The sequence below is a fragment of the Podarcis liolepis genome (genome assembly GCF_965112155.1).
Source record: "Podarcis liolepis genome assembly, chromosome: 17".
Classification (NCBI taxonomy): Eukaryota; Metazoa; Chordata; class Lepidosauria; order Squamata; family Lacertidae; genus Podarcis; species Podarcis liolepis.
The window spans coordinates 6634006-6656734 of record NC_139571.1 but is presented as its reverse complement, the minus strand read 5'-3'; the positions used below and the strand labels follow the sequence as shown (position 1 = coordinate 6656734).

The following is a 22729-nucleotide window of genomic DNA, read 5'->3' as shown; positions in this document are numbered from 1 at the left end:
TGACCATATAACATACTGTATATTCAACAAAAAAACCCGCGACAATTTGTGACAAAGGACAGTTGGACACATAAAGGGCCTCATTACCTTCAGTAGATTAGGGCCTCATTAAAACCTAAATCCGGCCCTGGGTATTGGTGCATTCTGCAACAATAACGCATGAAATATATCATATACATAGGAAAAAGCCAACAGCTGGCAGTAGCCTGGGGGCGACTCAGGCTGCAGCCGAGGCTGCGCGCGCGGTTTTCCCTCTCCGGAGCCCTACCGGGGTCCCAGCCCGCGCGCTCGCTTCACTTTATTCGGCTCCGGTCGGGCTTTCGGACCGCGGCCTCGGGTCAAACTCCTCCCTCGAGCGCGCGGAACGAGCTACCGGAAGAAGAAGAGCCAGTAGCCGCCTCCCGCGCGGACCGCGAAGGGTTAACCACTCCTCCCCGCCCCCCCCCGGCCCGGCCCTATCTCATTGGTGCGCCCGACCAACGACTGCCCGGGAGGCGGGCCGAGTCCTTACCCAGGCCAATGGGCTGCCGGCGTGCCGCCACCGCCGCTCTTTCCCAACCCTCGCTCTCGCTGATCTTAGCCTGAGGGCGGGAGAAGAGGACGGCTGGCTCCCAAGATGGCGGCGGCGGCGGCGGCGGTTGTGGCGGGGGTTCCCGCGGCGGCGGCGGCGGCGGCCGACTCTGCCTCGTCGGCCCCGGCCAGCGCCCGCGAAGAGGAGCTCCCTCGCCTGGAGCCGGCCGAGGTGAGGAGCCGCCTGGAGAGGAGCGCCCGGCAGTTCCGCAACCGGCGCAAGGTGCTCGTCCGGGGGCTGCCCGCCGACGTCGCTAACCAGGTGAGCCTTCTCCCCGCCCCCCTGGCGCCTTTCTCAGCCACCTTCTCCTGCCTGCCGAGGAGCTCTGCTGAACCCTCAAGCCGGCGAAGAGCCCTTCGCTCTCGAAAAGCGGCAAACTAATCTGCCTCTGGTTGAGGGGGGACCCTCAGTTCCCAGCACCTGACCCTACCGCCTTTCAGAAGCGCTATCTGAAAAAGTTTCGAGATCCGGGTGAGGTAATTCGCCTTTCCTAGCGAAGCATCATCACTGCTTTTCTCACTTCAGTTCTCACCATGTAAGAGCTGAAAAACAGACGAACGAAAAGCCCTTGGCGATTTTATCTGTTCCATTTCCTACAGCAAAGCGGTGGATCTTCTCCAGCCTTCAAGAAATCGATCTTTGCAAACAAAGCTAGTCTGCCAAGGAAAAGTTAGCGCAGAACCTTCTCTCTGACATAGGGTTGTATAGGGAGTATGGGGGAGTATTCAAACCCTTCACAAACTCACGCCCCATCTGCAACCCAGTACAGATGCAAATGGGAGTCTGACATGTTGTTCAGCTATTTTAAGGGGTGTTCACACACACACAGTGAACATATGAGAGATGGTTGGATGACACCTTGTAGATGGGCCCCTGCCAACATGGCAACGTATTTTCTGTTCACAGGTATAGTTGTACGCAAACAAGGCTCTTGTACATCCCTTTCACACAGACACTGAATGTGCAGCCTCCAGGGGAGGAAGAGTTGGTGTCCAGGGTGTGTGTCTAGCAGGTATAGCCACCTTGGCCCCTCACATATTTGCTGAAGGAAGGCATGTTCTGAACATGCTGCTAGCGGGAAGAGACGTGTGTTCTGCAATACAGACACTCGGACACCATGGTTCACAAACAGACTTCAGACCGTGGATTTTGTATCTGACTTCCTGCCCACTCACACACCATGACTTTTTCAGCTTGGACACCATACCACAAACTATAGCTAAGCCATAACCATAATTCAGCATGATGTCTGAATTGAGCCAGACACGTCATCAATCTTTTCTGTTTCTATGGCTGTTGTAGAAGAATGCACATAATCCTATGGGGCTAGAGGCGACCTCTCAGTTGTGCATTGTTTTGTCCTCAGCGATGTATCATCGATATATTTCATTGCACCTTTAGTTTGTATGCCATCTTTCTGTATTGTTGTACTCAAGGTGGCTTACAAGCTGAAGAAACAACAGAATATACAGCCAGGATCACATATCTTATAATGATCTGATCCAATGAAAATAAGTCATAATAAAAAGAACAACTTTAAAATAAACAACTTCTATCAAATAAAGTAATATTCAATAACCTGTTAGACAAAATATCATTCTCAAATTATCAGCAAATAATAATTAACCAAATTCACTCTCAACAACCAGTGAATCATTACTAAACTATCATAAAGTCAAGTCACCATACATAATAATAGCACAATACATTCCCATAACCTACGCATTGTGTTTTTAAATGCAGGAACCAGAGGTTAGGGTTGTAAACTGAATTTAAAAGGTGAAGAAGTGCCAGGGGCATTAGTAGGTGTGGTATATCTATGCAGAGTCCGAATACATTCAAGATAATCACAATAGCAGTCACTGGTGATAACCATTCATGTTGGTGAAAAAATGCTTATTATTATCTTGTTTACATTTGGACTTTCTAAAGAACACTGACACATCTACTGCTAGTTTCTTGTATTGGATAGAATTGGGCCCTAATGTTCAATCTTTTTTCTTCTATAACCCTGTCACCTGTCAAGTGAGTAACGTGATGTACCTGCTGAAGTGGCTTTTACTCTGAAACTTAAGCAGTAAGAAATACGTTGGCTTTTAAAGTGCCTGCGGGCTTCTTATGTTTTGCTGCGTACATTACTAGAAAGAGATATTTGTTTTCTTGAGTTAGTTGGCACCCACTTAGTGAGGTTGATGAGCAGCAGTTTTAACACAGAAGGAAGATGACAAGTTATTCACACAACACACCATTATACATTGCTGAAAACCTTTCTCTATGAACTGTAAATTAAACTGGCCATAGTTGTCTGCTTTTGAGGAAACAAATGAGCATGTTTTATTACAGAATAGTAGCACTCCAACAGAGTTGTTAAGGGAAATACAATGGTAAGGAAGCAGTGTGCTAACATTTTGTCTGTGTGTGCTTACATATTTGCATCTCTTTCAAGATGTGCCACAGAACATGTGATGCAGTAACTTTGCTGAAACTAATCAAGTGTGGGTTGTCTGGTCATTGCCCACCTTGAGTTGGACAAATGGTGGACTAGAAATGTAAAGAATCTACGATGTCTATGCACATTCTCAGATTTAGTTCATAGAGACCTGAGGGGAGAGTGCTGAAGCCGGAAGAACTCTGATTTCAACCTTGAGCAGTTGAAAGACGGTTGGTTGAAATGCCGCCAATTAATTGCATGCAAGGTGGAGAGCTTAAAAGCTCCTTTTGTGCTAGATTTCCTGGCACAGAAAGAGCTTTTAAGCTCTCCTCTTTGCTTATTGGTCTCTGTGAGGTCCTTGTGGGAACTCGCCAGGCTCGCTGGCGTCTCCCGGAGCTCTGTAAGCAAAGCAGAGAGTTTTGGCCCACTATAGGTGTGCTGAAACTCCTAAATGGATAGATACCATTTATTAGAGATAAAGTGGTACCTCGGGTTAAGTACTTAATTCGTTTCAGAGGTCCGTTCTTAACCTGAAACTGTTCTTAACCTGAAGCACTACTTTAGCTAATGGGGCCTCCAGCTGCTGCTGCGCCGCCAGAGCACAATTTCTGTTCTCATCCTGAAGCAAAGTTCTTAACCTGAGGTACTATTTCTGGGTTAGCGGAGTCTGTAACCTGAAGCGTCTGTAACCCGAGGTACCACTGTACGTGTTTTATAAACAGGTTCTAAGATGCACCTCTGTATAAATGTCTCATTAAAAAAAAAAAAAATCTTGTGAGGATTACATTAGCATCCACATCCTGTAGTGGAGTGAATTGCCTGATCAGGAAGGGCAATTGAACTTTAGAAAGGACAGTGGAACTTCATAGGAAATCCTCATTGTGTACATTTTACATTATTACATAGAAACAGTTGAACAGCCCACCAGGTGAAGGTTTGACCCTGTGACCTGTCCTCATTGTTTGGGTGAGATCACTTGATTCCCAAGCACTATTGATTGCTGCCAAAGTATCAGAGGCAGGCTTCTAGAATTGCCTTTAATTGGAATGTCTGCCTTTTCAAGGGCGTCAGTAACACCCTCTCCCTAGAGTTTGGCTAGGTTTATGTCGGAAGAGTACATTGGAGTGTGTCAAGCTGCCTCTGAGAGGCACATTTCAAACCAGAGTCTTGCTTATCCATCTATGCACTCTTGGTCTCATGGTCAGAATGGTGGAGCTAGCTGGCTTGGCAGAGTTTGACCTTGAGCGAGGTTGACTCCTTTCTGTGAAAAGATCACACATGCCTCAAATGAGGTAACCTGTTAAGCTTGCCTGCTTGCCAGAAGTGAAAAGTATCTTGAGCAATAAGCAAAAGTGTTGCCTCGGGCAGCATAAAGCACATGCTAAATATTGGCTTGCTGCTGTTCAGGAAGACTGCAGTCTGGAAAGGAAGCTGCTCTCCTGTGGTGCCAGCTGTTCTGGTTGATGATTTATGCTGATTATGCAATTCCCTCAGTAAATACAGAGCATAATGTCATCTTTAAGTGGAGGTATAGTGCCTTCTGGTTCTCTTTTATTAAAACATCTTTTTACTTGAAAAACATTTAATGTCATCAACACAAAGTCATTTGGCAACTAATCCTTATAATGGTGAATGTAGGCCAGTTTTGTTTGTGAATTGTACCTTGAGACAATATTTATTACTAGATTTCTATGCTGCCCTTCATCAAAAGATCTCGGGGCCATTCACAAGATAAAAATACAAGATAAAAGCACAAATAAATAGTTAAAACGGAAACAACAAAACAATACCCCCCCACATGCACATTTAAAAGGCTGTAGAATGTTGCTCAGCCAAAGGTCTGGTTGAAGAGGAACATTTTTGCCTGGAGCCTAAATATATATAATGAAGGCGCCAGATTAACCTCCCTGTGAAGAGCATTCCACAAATGGGGAGCCACTGCAGAAAACTCCTCACTGCGAGAAGTGAAGTTACAGGGAACCAGGCACAGGGCCTTTTCAGTAGTAGCACCCACCCTGTGGAACACCCTCCCATCAGATGTCCAGGTGATAAACAACCCTTTAAGTTTTAGAAGACATTTGAAGGCAGCCCTGTGTAGGGAAGTTTTAAATGTTTGATGTTTTATTACGCTTTTATGTTTGTTGGAAGCTGCCCAGAGTGGCTAGGACAACCCAGTCAGATGGGCAGATAATAATAATAATAATATAGCATATCCAAAACATATCCATTGAGCAGGTAAGTTTGTTCCTTGTTTATCTCAGAATGGATGAGTTCAGAATAAATTACAACATTTAAACATATTTTACTATTTCAGATACATCATGTGAAAAGGAAAAGAGCCTATGTCAACCAAACCTTATGATAAACTGGCAACAGGGATTGTCAGACCACACCACAGTAAAGTTATTCTTAATGTGACTTAACAAAATCCTCAGCTTATTCAATAATTTTCTAATAATGTATCCCATATAAAACAGAGAGGGACTTCTGTTTTCCATCACATTCAGTTTTGAAGTTACAAGCACTTTAACAAAGAATTATTTGTTTAAGAAGACTTCCCCAAACCATATTTGATTATGATAGGGCTTTTATGGACTTAGGATCAAAATGTGTATCTGATTACTTTATTTGAGGGGTGGCCAGTAATATTACTGAGTTTGAACCCAGAAAGGGGACTTTTAAGAGCAGAGCATATTGCTATTTGACTTTGTCAGTTCATACACACACACAATGTTGCCAAACTTTTACTCTTCTGCTCAACAAGAGAGAGCTTTTCAAACCAGTTCTGTGAAAACCTGAATTGTGTGGCATGTTTAGTTGGACTTTGTCCAAGCCTGCAAGATAAATCTTCAGATAAAAAATCCAGAACCAGGAAATGCTCAAAGCATTGATTAGGCTTTGCTGGAGTTGCTGCCAGTACGTGGATGCAGCTTTTACTATAAAATGAAATACTCATTTCATGCTCTACAGTTTAGCAGTGGGGTGTGACTGGCTTCAGGAATGAGGACCGGGTGTATTTTGCTGAAACTATCCTCTGGGCAGATTTTGGCCTCTGTGGACTGGAGTGGGGGAAGTGGCTGGGATTCCTTTTGATGAAAGAGGTAATGTTTCCCACTCTGGCTCAAACTGGATTTCTTCTGTTGACTTTACACAGGAAGTTCATGATCTGCTGAGTGACTACGAACTAAAGTACTGTTTTGTGGATAAATACAAGGGAACTGGTAAGTAAACTAGCATTACAGAATTCTCCTTTCTGTCATAGGGTGGGTTGGCTCTGTTCAACTCTTGACAAATAAAAAATAATCTGCTGAACCTAGCTGAATGGACAGCCCCTTTCAATTAATCTCCATTGAATGCAGATTCATGGGTAACTAAAAGGTTGGGTTGATGCACATAGTTTATGTGGGTGGAGGTCTTTTCTAATATTCTTCTTGCTTGCTCTCACTGGTGTGAACATGTTGTTTGTCTTGGTCTTACTGTCCTCTGCGTGTGATCATCCTTCAGTTTTGCACATTCAGCCATATGTGAGGTGGCTAGTGACTTCATTTGGAAAATTAGAAGCCCAGGAGCCCCATGAGGTCTTGTATGTGCCATATGGGGGTATCTGGTTTTTGTGCTGGAAATAACACCATTGGCTTTTTCTGTTCATTTCTGAATAGCCATAACTCACTCTCCACAGGTTGGACAAGGCTACACATATATTCTTCCTTGTTTAAACAGTATAGTATTGTTGTGCATTAGAAATTGTTCATGAAAAGGAAAAGCTTCTGGCATGCATGCCTGAAGGTTGGTGGTTCTACTAGTGGGCCATTCATCCCATCAGTCCTAACATCAATCAAGGGGCGCAGATGGCGCTGTGGTCTAAACCACTGAGCCTCTTGGGTTTGCTGATCAGAAGGTCGGCGGTTCGAATCCCCACCACAGGGTGAGCTCCCATTGCTCTGTCCCAGCTTCTGCCAACCTAGCAGTTTGAAAGCACACCATTGCAAGTAGATAAATAGGTACCACTGCGGTAGGAAGGTAAATGGGGTTTCTGTGTGCTCTGGCACTCGTAATGGTGTCCCGTTGTGCCAGAAGCCCGGAAAGCTGTCTGTGACAAACGCTGGCTCCCTCAGCCTGAAAAGCTAGATGAGTGCCGCACCCCATAGTCGTCTTTGACTGGACTTAACCATCTCTTAATAAAATATTAATTTACAATGGAGTAAAACTGGGATTTAGATGCATGTGTAAATACATTAACGAAAAAAGAGGAAAGAAAGCAAACTTAGCAAGGGATGAATATCAGCAAATTTAAGTCACTTGTATATTATTTGAACAGAGTAGTCACCAAGTTTATAAAAGGCACAAAATATATTTAGGATGGGGAAACACCAAGAGTAACCACAGTTGTGCTCTTAAACTGGACATGTAACTCACACCATAAGCACCTAAAAGTCATGGGCTAAACAATATTAATTTATCATGCTCCTGGCAGTTAGTTTTATTACAGCATCTTCCAGCTCTGAATGTCAGGTGTTGGCAATGAAAAGAAAATAGTGGTCTGCGTGCTTGATATCTGTTTGGCCACAACTAAAGATAGTTTGCCGGACTGGGTAGATTTTCTGTCTAGTCCAGCATGACAATTCTGTTGTGTACAGACAACAACCAATTAATGTGCATCCGAATGACGTATGGTTGTGCATGCATGCACAGCACCGAACCCAGAAGTGACCCAAAAACATCACTAAACACGTCAGAGGCACAACAGGATGGGGCATACCAATATGCAGTGGGCTGGGAACAGAACCTCTGCGCAAAATGGTGATTGACTGTATACACCTTGAAATCTATGCAGAGGTTTGTGGGCATTGACTTGTGTGTTGCTATATAACGTCTTGTCAATAGCTTTTACATAACCTCGATCTCTTGCAGCTTTCGTCACGTTACTGAATGGGGAACAGGCAGAATCGGCCATTAAGCAATTCCATCTGAGCAAGCTGCGAGACAAAGAGATCACAGTGCAGTTACAACCTACAGATGCCTTGCTGTGCATTGCCAACCTGCCCCAGCTTTACACGCAGCAACAGTTTGAGGACCTGGTTCGGCCCTTTGGGAACCTGGAACGCTGCTTCTTGGTGTATAGTGAGAAGACGGGGCACTCCAAAGGCTATGGCTTTGTGGAGTACATGAAAAAGGATTCAGCAGCCCGAGCAAAATCTGACCTGCTGGGCAAACAGTTGGGAACACGGACTCTGTATGTTCACTGGACAGATGTTAACCAGTTGACCCTGGACCTCATTCATTCAAAGTGCTTATGCATAGATAAACTGCCACACAATTACAATGACATAGAAGAACTGAGGCAGACCTTCTCTGCCATCTGCCCTCCAACATTCTGTCAGGTAAGCACCTTGGGCCACAGGGAAGAGGGCTGCCCTTCCTGTCCTTAGTGCAGCACTCAAAGCAGTTTCACACAACAGGCTTCTTGCACTTATTTTAGAATCCATTTACCAGGATATTTCTGAAGTAACAAAAGATCAGGCTGCCACCCCTTTCAGTTTACTTCTGTGAATAGCACAACAGTGTTGTGTCACAAATTTATTCAATAATGAAATTTAGAAACTTACTGCTGGTCCTAAGTGCTTTGTCACTCACTGCCAGGGGATTAACATTTGGCACAATTTCCAGCTCAAAGAAATTGGTTTGCTTGAATCACATAACCTATCCCAAAAGCAAAAAGTTTGTTTTTCTGTGTGCTCAACATAGAATACAGTGGTACCTCGGGTTACATACGCTTCAGGTTACAGACGCTTCAGGTTACAGACTCCACTAACCCAGAAATAGTACCTCGGGTTAAGAACTTTGCTTCAGGATGAGAACAGAAGTTGTGCGGCAGCAGCGGGAGGCCCCATTAGCTAAGGTGGTGCTTCAGGTTAAGAACAGTTTCAGGTTAAGAACGGACCTCCGGAACGAATTAAGTATGTAACCAGAGGTACCACTGTAATAGAAATGTAGAGTTGGAAGGGATCACAAGACTCATGTAGTCCATGTTGACTAGATTGCACTTCTGGCCAGGGTCAAGGAAATGTATAGAACATAGAAGCCTAATTCTGTGGCCACAGATAGGCTCTATTCAAATTCTATATAGTTTTGAAATATTGGCACCTGTCGTCTCCATATTTTTTGTGGTTTTCTATAAACGTGAGGTGGGTGATATCCTTTTTGCCACCTGATAGCTGTAGCAACAGATGCAGCCACACTAGTAGACTGTTTGCCACACCAATTTAAGTAGTAGTATTAATCTGTTGGGTAGAAAATGTAAAAAACTCTGGCTCAGGCAGTTGCATATTTTAAAAGCCCCATCAGTGCAAATGGGATATAATTAGCCAAATTACCTGTTGTAACAGTCTGGTAATGAGACTCTCGTGGGGGGTTGCTGTAAGATTGTTCTGTCATTCGCCCCTAGCCTAGCAATTCTCTTGTAGTAGCTTGGTTCTCTTGACAAAATGAGGTGATACATGTCCCAGTAATCCAGAGATAACCATTGTGGTGCTTTCCATATGTTGGACTACAGTTCTCATCATCCCTGACTACTTGCCATACTGGCTAGGGCTGATGGATGTTTGAATTCAACATCTGGAGGGTACGCATTGACTACTCCTGTCCTAAGCGCAGGAGGATTTACTGATGCAGAATCTTGCTGGGCATCCCTGAGGCTGTAGGTTCTTCAGCTTTGGTTGGCTCAAAGCGTATAAAGCAGCCATGTCCTCTTTCTTTTGTGCCGATCACCTTCTTACTGCCTTCTCTTTCTTTTGCATAGTTGGCATGTGGTCAGGATGGGCAGCTAAAGGGCTTTGCAGTCCTCGAGTACGAGTCAGCTGAGATAGCAGAGATGGTCCAAGAGGCCACCAATGGCCTGCCACTTGCTGGAAACCACATCAGAGTGTCCTTCTGTGCTCCAGGCCCTCCTGGGAGAAGCATGCTAGCTGCTCTGATAGCGGCACAGGCAACAGTAAGGTTCAATTCACAATAATTACTGTATGGTTTTATGTTGTGAGCTGCACTGAGATTTTCTTCATAGCAAGTGGTATAAATATGTTAAATGATGTCTCTTCCTGTGGGTAGTTTGAAATCATCTCCTTGCCAATACTGTACCACTTTTTGTTCCTTTATCCACCTTTCTCCTCATGCCTGTATCTTTTTAAGAGGTTTATACTTTGGCCCAGAGCTGGGTGTTGCATCTCCAGGGACTGACACAATGCCTCCATTGTTTTGGTTTTGGACAAACTTCTGCTCATCAACAAGACTTCCTCTTGTAGCCATTATCTGTTCTATATGGGCATCCACAGTATTGTGCGGATGGTTTGATACTGATAGACTCATTAAGTAAAAAGGAGAGCAACTTAATTACATTTCAGCTCACCTCATTACAAGGGTACATGTTTGAATCAAAACAAAATACAGCTCACAGAAGCCCAAAGGTCCCCCTCCAATGGCCCAGTGTGACAGGCTGTCTGTCTTAAGTCTTCTGTGTTGTAAACTGTTAATTACTTTGTGAGCTGAAACCTTAACTGTACACTCGGATGCTCCCTTCCTGCATGGTTAGAGTCATGATCATGAAAAGGTTCTTCTATCAGTTAGTGAGTCCGGGTGCCTCTTGATTTTGTTTTGTTTTGTTTTTTTGCTGCTGTTGCTTTTACAGGCACTTAACCGTGGAAAAGGGCTTCTTCCCGAGCCCAATCTTCTTCAGATTCTGAACAGCTTAGGGAATCCTACGTCAGTCCAGCTCTTATTCAACCCTCTCCTTCATGGAGCCATTGGAGGAAAGCAAGGCAAGTATGCGTAAGTGGCCCTCAAATAGGATGTCTCTGAAAGCACCTTTGGTATTGAGCTATGTGATCTTGGGGTTTCCTCCCACTGTGAGCCCATTGGGTATGTTAGATCTCCTCAGCCCTAGTGGCATCTGCTAATGGCCAGATGTGTTGTCACTGACTTGATTGGAGCTGCAATCAGACAGGGATCGTTTGTATTCACAATACAGATATGATAGTTGTTGTTTTTATCTTGGGCTGAAGAAGAGCAGGTTCAAAAAGACGGGAAGCTTTCCTCAGATCAGAAAGAGCTTGAATTCTTACCAAATATTTGTGTTGGATACAAAATGGATAAGATGGCACTTTTGCAGATGTAGTAGGTGCTTTAGAGTTCTTCATGAGGCAACCAAAATGGTGTTCATTCTTACTTGCAGTTTATCTAATATGAGGATTTGTGCCTAACAAACTAGTGCTGTCAAGTAAGGGGGCGGGGGGGGGGGGAACCTAACTTGGACTCATTCATCAAAAGCAAAAGTGAATAAGGTATTCTGATAACTTTAAAAGATGAAGGGTTTCACGGTTTGGGCTGTTCTTTTTGGTTCAGTTTGCATTACTGCAGTATTTTGAGAGGTTGCTAAGGGATTCCCCACCCCATTACATTGGAGAGTTTTTAAAACTTTCCTTTTCTTTTTCAGGAATCCTAGGAGCCCCTCCATCAGTGCACCTGCTAAGCAACCCTGCCCTGTCCACAGCGCTGCTTCAGCTAGCGCTTCAAAATCAAACACAAGCACAACAGGTAACTGCCATTCAGTGTTGCAGGTAAAATAACATTGGTGTTAATCTTTGCCCTATCCATGGATGGGCTAGTGTTCCAGATTGTGAGAAGATAAAGAACAATCTCCTTCTCTCTCTCCCCACCCTCCCACCCCACTCCTAAAAAAACCCCTCTATATACAGATACATATCTCTGCAGGGGCAGCGACTGCTTTGGAAACAAGTACCTTGGGGTTATACCTGGGGATTATTCTCTTCCACTACTCACCAGCAGCCTAACTCACTTTAGCCTCACACTCAAAAGAATCTAGTTGCATCTATTCTTTAATTCTTCACTGGAGCTTCTCTGTGTGCTGTTGCAATGCTATGCCGAATGGCAGGGAGAATTTTATCAGCTGTGGTTTCATCTGGTTCCTACATGGCAAGATCTAGTCTGCTTGATCTCCTGGTAATAGAAATGTCCTTGGGGTGGCTTGCAAACAGCAGGAGTTTGATGCAGGCTCTGACTTTCCAACTTCCTTCTCTGTTTTTTCTTGTCTGTTTTAATTCTCTTGGCTTTTAGTAACCCTGTCTCTGGTCTCTATTTGCTTTCTGCTCCAGAAGGCATTTCTTGGAAACTTGCTCTTAGTCCAAAACCAGGTCTGGACACAACTCCTGCAGAACAAGGAAAACCAGGCCATATTCCATGTGAGTGGTAGGCCAGACCTGTGTGTGAAAATCACGCTGCTTGTGTGTGGGTGTTTATTGTGTGTACGCTGCATGAAGGTGCACTGCAGGGACCATCCTCCAGCTTTAATCATATTCTAGTCTCACTGGGGAGGATGTGTTGTGCAAGACATCCCCCTAGATCTAGGACTTCACTCTGTTTAAGCCTTAAACCCCATAGTTTCAGGGGGGCTGGCTTGCGGTAGCATTTAGCATGACTAGTAGATGGCTTTCTGATAAAAAGAGGGTTCTTGGTTGATGAGGAGCGCTCTTGTCAGTATGCAAGTCCTCTTCACTGCCTCTTCACTTCCTTACCGCTGAATGGGAACATATTTATTCCAGTGAGTGCTGTGTGCCTGTGCACCATCAAGTGAGCTGTACCATTGTGGAGCAAAATTAATTGTGCATGATGGAGCAATTCTGGTGGTCTGAAGTTTTCCAAATATCTAGAATTATTTGACAAGGAGCAGTGGAGTTAGAGGGCAAAGAGATAGAGCTGCAAAAAAAATGAACAGGTCTGTTTTCCACATCTCCATCTCCTTCTGGAAGTATACCCAAATGGATTGACATAGGCCCTCTGAATTTGGATGGGGTAAGCCTCCTCCTGATGCCTCCTTGTTGAAAACCATTGCTTATCAGACTTCAGACTTTTGTTCTCAACAAGTTGGGTTTCAGAGCATAGCTTTCTAGGCTTCTATTCTGCTTTGCTGCCTCCGACCATTGATGGAAGAGTCTGCCACAAACAACTATTAGAACTTGCCATGGTTGGGGTGGAGTCGCATCGGAATTAAATAGCCTTGAATGTTGTGGTTTTGCCTGCTGTTAATGTTGTCCCTGTTGCAGCTGAACAGCAAAATCCATCCCAACTATCACTTCTTTCAAATAATAGTAAGTCGTATACTCAGAACAGTGATACAAGGAAGTTAGCAGCCAGGGCTTTCTGTACTGGATTCTCTGAGGGTTGCTTTGAAATGGAAATGGAAAGCTGTAGAAGAACAGTTGGAGAATGGGAAAAGGCCATGAGTGTGCTGGAATTTATGCTAACAGTTTGTGTTGTAGAATCCTGTTTGTGTTCCATTTGGGCCACTTGCAGCAGCTAAACTCACTCAGTCTTTACCACAAAGTCCTGTGAAGTCCATCTGAAAGACATTGGTGCACCTCTCTCCTATCTATAAAGCTCCATCTTTCTCAGGCTGTTCTGTATCTGAACATAGCTTGCCAGGAGTGTCCGGTGGTACTCAGTTACCTGGGCACTGGTTTAGCAAAATGATCTGCCGGCGTCTGTAAGCTGCATTCAGGTGGTCTGCAGCATGTATGCATTAAATAGTAATACTGGTTTTCAATTGTATTCTTACTGCTGCTTTAGATTCTTATATTGTACTTTATTGTGTTACAGTCTGAATTTAATAGAATGCAAAATGTTAGAAATAAAAGAAACACTAAAAAATTAATTTAAAAGCCATATATCACCTAGCACAGCACAATTGCTGCAACAGGCAGAAAAATCATTAAGTGGTCCATCAGCAATTTTCAAGTGGTCTGTTGGGGGGGGGAGCTTGGGAACCACTGCTCCTGCTCTAGAGACATGAGTGATGTGGCTGTATGTAGTTGATCCCTTTTTCCTTAACCATTTGGATCAGTATGCCTTTGCCATTGCCTTGCTTGAGATTAGTGGCTTGTAGTGGGTTATTGGCTTGAGTGTGTTGGATTTTTATCACACACAGTCTTGTTTCCTGTCTTAATAGTGGGAACATATTGTTTTGTTTGTAGAAACCAGGAATCTTGGGAGAGTCTCCACTGGGTTCCTTGCAGCATGCTTTGGGAATGCAAAACACACCAACTTCTCAGACAGGAAATCAGTTACTGAGTGAGATGTCCTCAGGTAAGTGCTTTGTGGTATAGGGTCATAACAACATCCTCTCCAGAATTTAATTTTTGAGTGCTGGTTTCTACTAGAAGCTAGGGAAATTATGTTCTATAAAGTCAATACCTAGGCAGTGATAATATGGAAAAACTTACGGATCAAGGAAACTCCTGTTTCTTTCAGAAACTGACTGACCACAAAATATAGCTTATCTGTTCTTATTTTTCTCATTTAACTTACTTTGTAGATTTTTACTTTTAGTAAAAGGTGAAGATTTATACAATCTAAAGAGAAACCACCTTAATAACTGTTAATATATACTATTGTTATACTTTGTATTTTGGGTCTATGGACTGCAATAAAGCTGTGTGTGATTTTTACCTTGCTGATCCAAGTCCAGAATTCTTTCATCATAACAGAAGGGAGAGTATTTACTTGGGTTGCTGTATAGCAGACTCTTCTTTGAATAGGAGAAGGCTTTGGGATGTAGTGAGAAGGCAAAATATTTTTTTTTTGTTTGAAATCTTAGCATAATTGGTGCTGAACCTCACAGCAATTTCATCTCATCAAGATCTACTCCTACAGCAACTGCAGTAACTCTGTTGTTATTTTTGCGAGCTGCAGCAGTTGCTTCTTCAGCTATGTTCTGGCCCATGAGAAATCTTTCTGTGCATTTTATTTTTACTTCTCTTCACTTCAGAGTAGCTCCTGCAGCCCTGTGTGGAAATTAGGTAGGTGGTGCCACTCCTCACAGAAGTTGTGTAGGAAGATTGGCGGAGCAAAGAACTCTGCTAACAGATCAAACAAGTATAGCCTCAGGCCTGCAGTTGTTGATGAAGGGAGAGGTTTCAGGCTAGTTGCACAGCAAGTTGTTCAGCAAGTCCTCATTCGGAGCAGGATAGCATGGAAGGGAGCAGATTAACTCTCCTTCCATGCAGTGAGTCCCGTAGTGCTTAATGAAGGGGTGTTTTGAGTCTTAGCTGCACATGAAGCCACCAACCTGAGCAACATAGAAGGAGAGTAGGGTTTGCTATCTTTCTTGCGTTGTCTGAAGGAGTCTCCCCACCCATGTCTTTGTTGAAGGTGGTAGGAAACTTTCACCCCACCCATTGTGCTCTTGCCCCCATTGGAGCTTTTCATTGTTCCTGTGGAAAGGACTCAGACCAGCAGGTTATGTATAAATCCCTACCAGGTTGGGTAACCCCATTTTACTCCCTTACTCACTGGCAAAAGCCCAGCAAACCTACTCTTTAAGGTATTTTAACCACCATGAATTAAAGAAGTGATTAGTTGACAACATTTGAACAGTAAATTGACTGTCCCAACCTGATGACTTGGGTTCCAAAACTACTTTATTTTATGAAGTGGCTCTCACCTGGGTGCATGTTCCCTCCTTAGGTGGCTCCCTACCTTCTGATATGGCTCCAGGACCTGTGAAGTCTCCAATCTTGTCTTCAGGAAACCTGCCTTTGCCATCCTTTCTGGGACCATTGGGAATGGAGAGGGAGAACTCTGTGATAGGACCCCACCTGACCCAACCTGGGCTACAAGGCCTCACCACTTCTATCCTGGGGTCTGTGATCAGTGGGCTTCAGAAGCCAAAGCAGACAGAAAATGGGCCTCCATCATCTGGGGTATGTGAGGAATCTGGTACCTTGTGAAGGTTTACATTTGTGGAAATCTGAGTATATGTTATGTGGTGCTTTCCTGTCCTTCATCACTGTAGTTCAGAAACATGTGAGGGTCTTGATTGAAGTGCTTTTATATTGCATGACAGCTTCAGTTGTGCTTTTCCTTCCTGTACCTTTTCCCTTGCAGCTCTCCTCCTGCTTTTGAATTCTTCAGTTCTCATGCCCGCATTGAAACCCAGGGTTGAAACTGTTGCAACTGGATAGAAACGTAACCAGTTCCTAGACTTCTAGATACAGTGGTGCCCCGCAAGACGAATGCCTCGCAAGACGGAAAACTTGCTAGACGAAAGAGTTTTCCGTTTTGGGGGTGCTTCGCAAAACGAATTTCCTATGGGCTTGCTTTGCAAGACGACAATGTCTTGCGAGTTCCTGCTGGTTTTTCCCCCTCCCCCCCTTTTTCTAAGCCGCTAAGCCGCTTATCAGCTTATCTGATCAGCAGATAAGCCGCTAAAAGCCGTTAATAGCGCTAATCCTTCAATGGGCTTGCTTCGCAAGACAAAAAAACCGCTAAACGAAGAGAATCACGGAACGGATTCTTTTCGTCTTGCGAGGCACCACTGTATTATTATCACTAAATTTATTACCTGCCCTTCAGCAGCACGTCCCAGTGCTGGTTACAACAATTTAAAATTCAGAATTGAAAACAGTTAAAGCAAATTACAGTTACAGGAATAGGGTGTGCCCTGAAAACACCTATCTTGGATAGCATAGGCCAGGGTAAAGAACATTTCCAAAACCTGTATAGTGAAGAAGCCAGATGCACATCTGTGGTGAAGAGATTCCTCATCTTCAGAGCTGCCACAGAGAAGGCCCTCTCCCCCTGGGCCACACACACCAAACTTCTGAGGGGGGTATATCCCTCAGGAGGTGGAACTACCAAGAGGAGCGAGCCCCTTATAGCATAACTGACTCCAGGGGTTTTCAAAATGGGGCTGCAAGTGATCAGCTGGAAAATGTTCTGCATAGTGTAGGCACTGTGTTTAGCCTGTCCACACTTCTGTAATCAGTATGTCAAAAGCATGTATATCCTCTTGCACGTTTTATTAGAAGAAAAACTGCCAAGTGTTTGTTGCTGAGAATCTCTTTAAAACCAATAGATCACTTCACCAAGCGCCAACATTGGACTTAACTTTTAACTTTTTTAAAAAATAGAGGATGCATCCACCTTTTCTTCAAAAAATAAAACTGTTCAACTTTTTTATCACACAATGTGTGATTCGCCTTTGTTAGGGGCACCAGCTGGAAACCTCTAGGAAATGGTGCTCACTGTTGCCTCTCTTACAGGTCTCTCTGCTAGGAGAGCCACCCAAAGACTTCAAGATTCCACTCAATCCTTACTTAAATCTGCAAAGTCTTCTCCCTACGAACAAGCCTGGAGGTAAGGTGGCCACATCTTAAGTGGTATTCGGCTAAAGTGGATCTGTTGAAATTAATGGGCCAAATTTAGACATGTTAATTTCAGTGGGTCTACACTGAATAAAAGTTATCTGAATGCCACCCTTATTTGGCACAAGGGGAAATGAAAGTACAAAACTGTGTCCTCTAGTACTTGCTAGAAAATCTAATTTCTGGTTTGCTTTGAGCTGTCTTATGGAGGCAGGATGGGTAAGAGGCATGACAGTTTTTAGTATTCTTTCTGCCTGCAGCTACAGGCCTTGCATGATTAGACAATGAGGGTGTTTCCTGCAGCCCTGAGGTGAGTCTAGAGTGGGACAAAGCCTATCCCATCCCTGGTTCTTCTACCGTGCTGCCTGCATGCTGAGAGTCTGCTCTTTTGTCTTTGTAGGTGGGGCCAACAAAGCGTTCAGCTTGAAGACTGGTGTACTGGGCAATGTTTCAAATCCCAGAATCCCACAGGCCTCCCTATCTGATGGTGTGTTGCCTTCTTCTGGGCTGACAGGAGACGGCTGTGCTTTTGACTACCAGCCAGTGAGTACTTGAAGATCCATTATGGCCATGGCTTCTGAATATAAACAGCAAGGTTAAAGCGCTGGAGTTGCTTTCATTTATCTTAATGCCCTTTAGGCTCTGCTTCTTCATTCTGTATTATTATTCTGTGTGGCAGCATCTGCTAAAAACATTCTTGTTTGGACAAGCCTGCCCTGATGCTTAGGGTGTAATTTTAATCTCTTTTAGTACTTGACCTTTTGTATGTTTTAGGGTTGTAATTTTTTATTGAGTTTATTGCCTTATCTTTTTGTAAAGTGCTTTGAGGTTATTTTGCAATCAAGTGATGTTGATTTTATGAAATAAATGTTATGTTTCTGTATGCACAGATTTCTAGTTCTCATTGGTGACCATATGAATTCAAATGACATAGAATCATAGAATCAGAGTTGGAAGGGACCCCGAGGATCCGTGCTTTAACCAACTCAGCTATGAAAAGTTTGGGGCATCATTATATCCAGTTTACACAACTCAGGATTAAAGAGTTCCTGCCTTTTCTCTTTTCTATCAAAAGGACTTGGGAACACGGATGTATCCGCAGGCCAGAGAGACAGGGCCCCAGCTAGGTGGATTTGCACACAACAAGCAGAAGGTAAACATCCATTGTTTTAAATGCCTCTACCTAGCTTGGAGGGGGTAGATCCAGAGGCAGCCAACATGGTGCCCTTGCTGAACTGCAGTTCCCATAATTGCTGGCCGTTGGCCATGCTGGTGTGAATTGATGGGAGCTGGGAGTCCAGCAGCATCTGGAGGGCACCGTGTTGGCTACCCCTGGGCTAGTCCCAAGGGAGCTGTCATATTTATATTCCTAAATACCGTGTTGGATTTGATATGGTGGCACTAAAAAATGTTGGCTCCTGGCCTCATCCCCTGAAAGGCAGTAGGTTTAGAATGCTGCAGTGCCATAACTATGAGATCTGTCGTTATGAAATGCTGTGATTTGCGCTAGTTTAATGTACGTGGAAGATGGTCTGGTAAGGAACACCCACAAACTTGGCGGTTAAGAGCAAGCCGTACTTGAAACGGTCGCTAACTGTGTAGCAGAATGCACAAGGAGGGCACAGAGCTGTGGAAGGTTGTGGGCGGGAAACGGACTCTTTCTTCTAGCCATCCTGCAGTGCTGAATTGGTGACAAGTGCCTGCTGCCATCCTCCTTTCTCTCCCTCTCCAAGGCAAGTTGTTACTTAGTAGTGCTGCATAGGCTGGTGGGAGGGGCTCAGTCATTTTTAGTTGTTGCTGTCCTCCAGTGTGGAGAGGGGTGTGAGAAGCTCTGCGTACAAGGAGCCGGTGTGAATCTTGTTCCCCTTTTCCAGGTGTCATCGCCTGGGTTTGAACGGAACAGCCTTGGAGCCCCTCTGCCTCCATTCTATTCCGGATCCCCAAGCTCCTATTTCACCAGCGGCCTTCAGGCTGGGCTCAGACAGAGCCACCTAAACAAAGTAAGATTTCCCATAATGCCAGTTGTGCTTTGTGTTAGGATGCAAATTTGGATAGTTTTGGATGCTACACTGGCACACAAACAGCTCCAGTCACTTGCTGCTGTGGTCTCATTTTTGTTTTGTTATTTGTTAAATTTGTATACCTCTCTTCACCCCAAGATCACAACATAAAAATACAAGATGAGAACACAAAATACGTAAAAAGCAAAACAAAGACAAACTCATTCATTGGCTGTCAGAAAGCATCCCCCCATGCTTTTCATTTGAGTTTGTGGCCACTAGTTTTCCCTATGATAGCAGCTTTTGCACACAGCTGAAGATAGAAATGGCCAAACCTCAGTAGAATATGATCAAGGGAGATTGCAAACACTTTCAGATATATCCCACAAAGTGCATGAGTTGCAGATCTTGTAAAAGAAAAGGTGAACATGGAATTGCTTTGATTATTATAGTGGGAATAGAGAATCTATTTTGTTGTTGGATTCTAGCTCCCATCAGCCCCAGCCATCACGGCTGCTGGTCAGGGATCGCAAGAATTGTAGTCCCAACAATACCTGGAGGGCAAGAGCCTGAAATAAGAAGGAAAAGATTTGTATAATTATCCAAGACTGGAAACATTGGCTGGGATCCAAATAACAAGAGAATTCGTTTATGTGCCTATACTGTGCTCTGGCCTTGCTTTGCCAACAGCAGACCCCATGATACATTGTAAACCTTTTGGAAACTGATGATGCTTTTTAAAAAGCATTCTGATCTTGCATTGATCTGTTTAAAGTGCAAGATCCTGCTGGACATGCCTTGGCAAGCGTAGTGATCTGTTCTTGTATTACTAGCAGTCTCAAAACCTGCAACTGCAGACCCTTCTGTAGATTGACCCCAAGATATAAACTAAATTAGTCTAATTTTATGCTGTTATTTTGCACAGAGGGTTTCTGGCTTCATTTGTTAGCGTGAAATTATTGGATGCTTTTCTTCAGGAACTTCAAAGAAAAAGTATTTGGAGGGAAATCTCACAGGACAGCCAGAGAGGTTGGGGGGGGCAGGTTTACAGCCATGCTAAGCAAGCAAGCCAACTCATTCAGGCCACTTGTGAGACCTACCTTTGCCTCCATATCCCTGAAGGACTGACATCTTGCCTTTATCAGTATAGTGTTTTTCATAGTATCACGCTGGGTAGTGGGGGGGGGGGTGTCAGCCTCGCAGTCAGAAATGATGTTAGTTCTACTCTTGCCTTTTCTTCCAGGCAGTTGGGATGCCACCTGTGAGTGCAGCAGATGGCATCATGGGTCTAGGACCAACAAGTCACTCACACAGCACCTACTCAAAGGTGGGTTGGTACCGCTTTGACCTTTGAAACCTTTAGCTCCTCCATGCCTTGTCATTTCCCTAATTCTGCCTCTCTTCCCCCTCATTGCTTTTGCAGACTCCGGTTGGTGGCCAGAAACGGGCCTTTTCCCACCTGCTCCCATCCCCAGAACCCAGCCCAGAAGGGAGCTATGTGGGTCAGCATTCTCAAGGCCTGGGAGGGCACTACGCAGACTCCTATATGAAGCGAAAGAGGATATTTTAATCAGTTTCCTATAGAAGCACTCACTTTTCTCCTTCCCCAAATATGTAAATTTTTGTAAAAATGTTTTTAATGTTTTGCTTAGACTTGGTTTTAAGACTCTGTGCAGAGGACTTGGCTTCTGAGCATGGGATCCAGTGCAAGCACATCCTGGGCTTTGAAGATGAACCCTTGGTGCTTTTTGCAGCAAATTCCCCCTTTCCCTAAGTGAGGCTATTTTGACAATCAGGAGAAGCACCACCAAACTGCAGACAGCTCCCTGCCGCCTCTCAGCCAGCTGGACCAAAATGAAACTGGATGCCTTTTCCCTACTTGGGCTCCTTCCTGTTCTGTGCTCTTATTGCAGTATATTCTACTTGCATGGTCCTCTTGAGCAAGGGCCTTGTCTTCTAGAGATACGAGTGTCTTGCCTTAACACTTTTTCCAGCGAAGGAATGTACTTGCATTCTGTAGGTGCCTCTGGATTGCTGCAGTGTGATAGAGCAAACTACTAAAGAGGAAGAAGATGGCAACGGAGAACTCTTGTGTCACGTTGGAAAGCACGGTCCCGGTCAGTTGCAGCCTGTCACCTTCACTATGCTCCTGCAGCCCCCAGGTAGAGACATGACTCTGCCTCCCCTGCAATCTGACTTTGCTTTTATTTTTTTAAACATTAAGTCTGTGTACTTATTTTGGTTATGATTAATTTGTAAATTACCTTTTTTAAAAAAAAATCCATGCTTTTAGTTACTTCCTTTAAAAATACATAGTTTAGAAGTGTGTGATCTTGGTAAACTCTATGAACTTGATTTATTTGTTTTAAATTCTCTCCCTCCTTGGGTTGTTGCTGTTTTTTCATTGGTTTAGACCAATTCCCTCTTGGGTGCAAAGGTTTTTTGAGTGAGTGTGGTTTTGTCTTAATGCTGATCCTGCAGTCTGATAACACTTAAGCCAGGCTCCTGTGGCTGGGTCTGCCTTTGGGTGTTGTTCCCTGGGGTGACTTAGAATTTTGCTTAGTGTTTTTCTATCTTGGTGGCAACAGGAGTCCTCCATTTGGCTTTTTGAGAGGACCCAGCTTTGAAGCTACACCTGCACTTTTTGCAGAGCTACGATTTTTGAGTGGGTTCCACTGAACTGGCATTTTCAAGCTCCAGTCTGAACTTAATGGGCTGTGAATGATCCTCTTCCCCTTACACTGGGCTGAGGGTGAAAAGATGGAAAGCACAACCCTATTCTACCAGGACATTTTCTGAACAAGGTCCAGGTTTAGCTTGGTACAGAGATAAATAAATGGCCCTATAAGTTGCTTAAACATCTTAGGTTCACAGTAGTTCCATATTACCCATTCTCAGTGTGTGGAGTTTGCTTTGAGACAGAGAAGGGGTCTGTGGCCTTTTTCCTGGGGGATTTGTAGTTTAGCCTATATACATTTTCTGTTTTATAAACATGCTATGATGATTCTACTGTAGATACTGCTTGGTTAGCTGTATATGTCGTGGGATTTGAAATCCATTGGCAGCTGGATACCAACTTTCCAAAGTAAAGTTATATTTATATCAAACCTTGTCTCACTTTTTCATTCTTTGTGCATGGAGCTTTAAGAATAATGAGCAGTGGAAGCAGATGCTTTTGAGCAAGTAATACTACTTGCTGGCTTAAATAGAAGATGGAGAGGTGAGTGTGTGGTTGGAACTGGCACTAAACTGTAGGCTGTGTTCAAAGACGAGTCACATCCATTGTTCTGCTTCCTTTTGCCTCTGGCATTGCCTGCCACAAGAATGCAGCACCTGGAAAGTTGTCCAGAAGAAAATATGACCCTCTGGCTGAGAACGGTTTACTCCCCCCCCTCCGCCCCAACTTGTAACTACGCAACAGGTTGAATTATTATTCAAATAGTACCACATTAAAGTGCAAAGGTGCCAGACTACAGGTAAAGCATCTGTTTCAACAAAGGCTTCTCTAAATGAATAC

The 22729-nt window shown here is 44.0% G+C and overlaps 1 protein-coding gene across 3 annotated transcripts; it reads left to right on the top strand.

Annotated features, from left to right (window-relative positions):
- Nucleotides 1–572: 572 nt before the first annotated feature.
- RAVER1 (ribonucleoprotein, PTB binding 1) lies at nucleotides 573–22319 on the top strand (the record flags this gene model as incomplete). Of its 3 annotated transcripts, none has more annotated exons than XM_083482979.1 (15): nucleotides 573–832; nucleotides 6157–6223; nucleotides 7914–8383; nucleotides 9802–9993; nucleotides 10684–10813; nucleotides 11488–11588; nucleotides 12167–12253; nucleotides 14042–14153; nucleotides 15534–15769; nucleotides 17111–17204; nucleotides 17613–17755; nucleotides 18288–18365; nucleotides 19087–19212; nucleotides 20456–20539; nucleotides 20636–22319. In XM_083482979.1, the coding sequence occupies 15 exons, from the start codon at nucleotides 617–619 to the stop codon at nucleotides 20780–20782; spliced, it is 2283 nt and encodes a 760-aa protein (XP_083339105.1). In that variant the 3' UTR covers nucleotides 20783–22319. The 3 variants fall into 3 exon arrangements, with proteins under 3 accessions (XP_083339105.1, XP_083339107.1, XP_083339106.1); XM_083482980.1 differs by having other exon boundaries at nucleotides 617–832; nucleotides 12170–12253; XM_083482981.1 differs by lacking the exon at nucleotides 12167–12253.
- Between the last annotated feature and the right edge of the window lie 410 nt (nucleotides 22320–22729).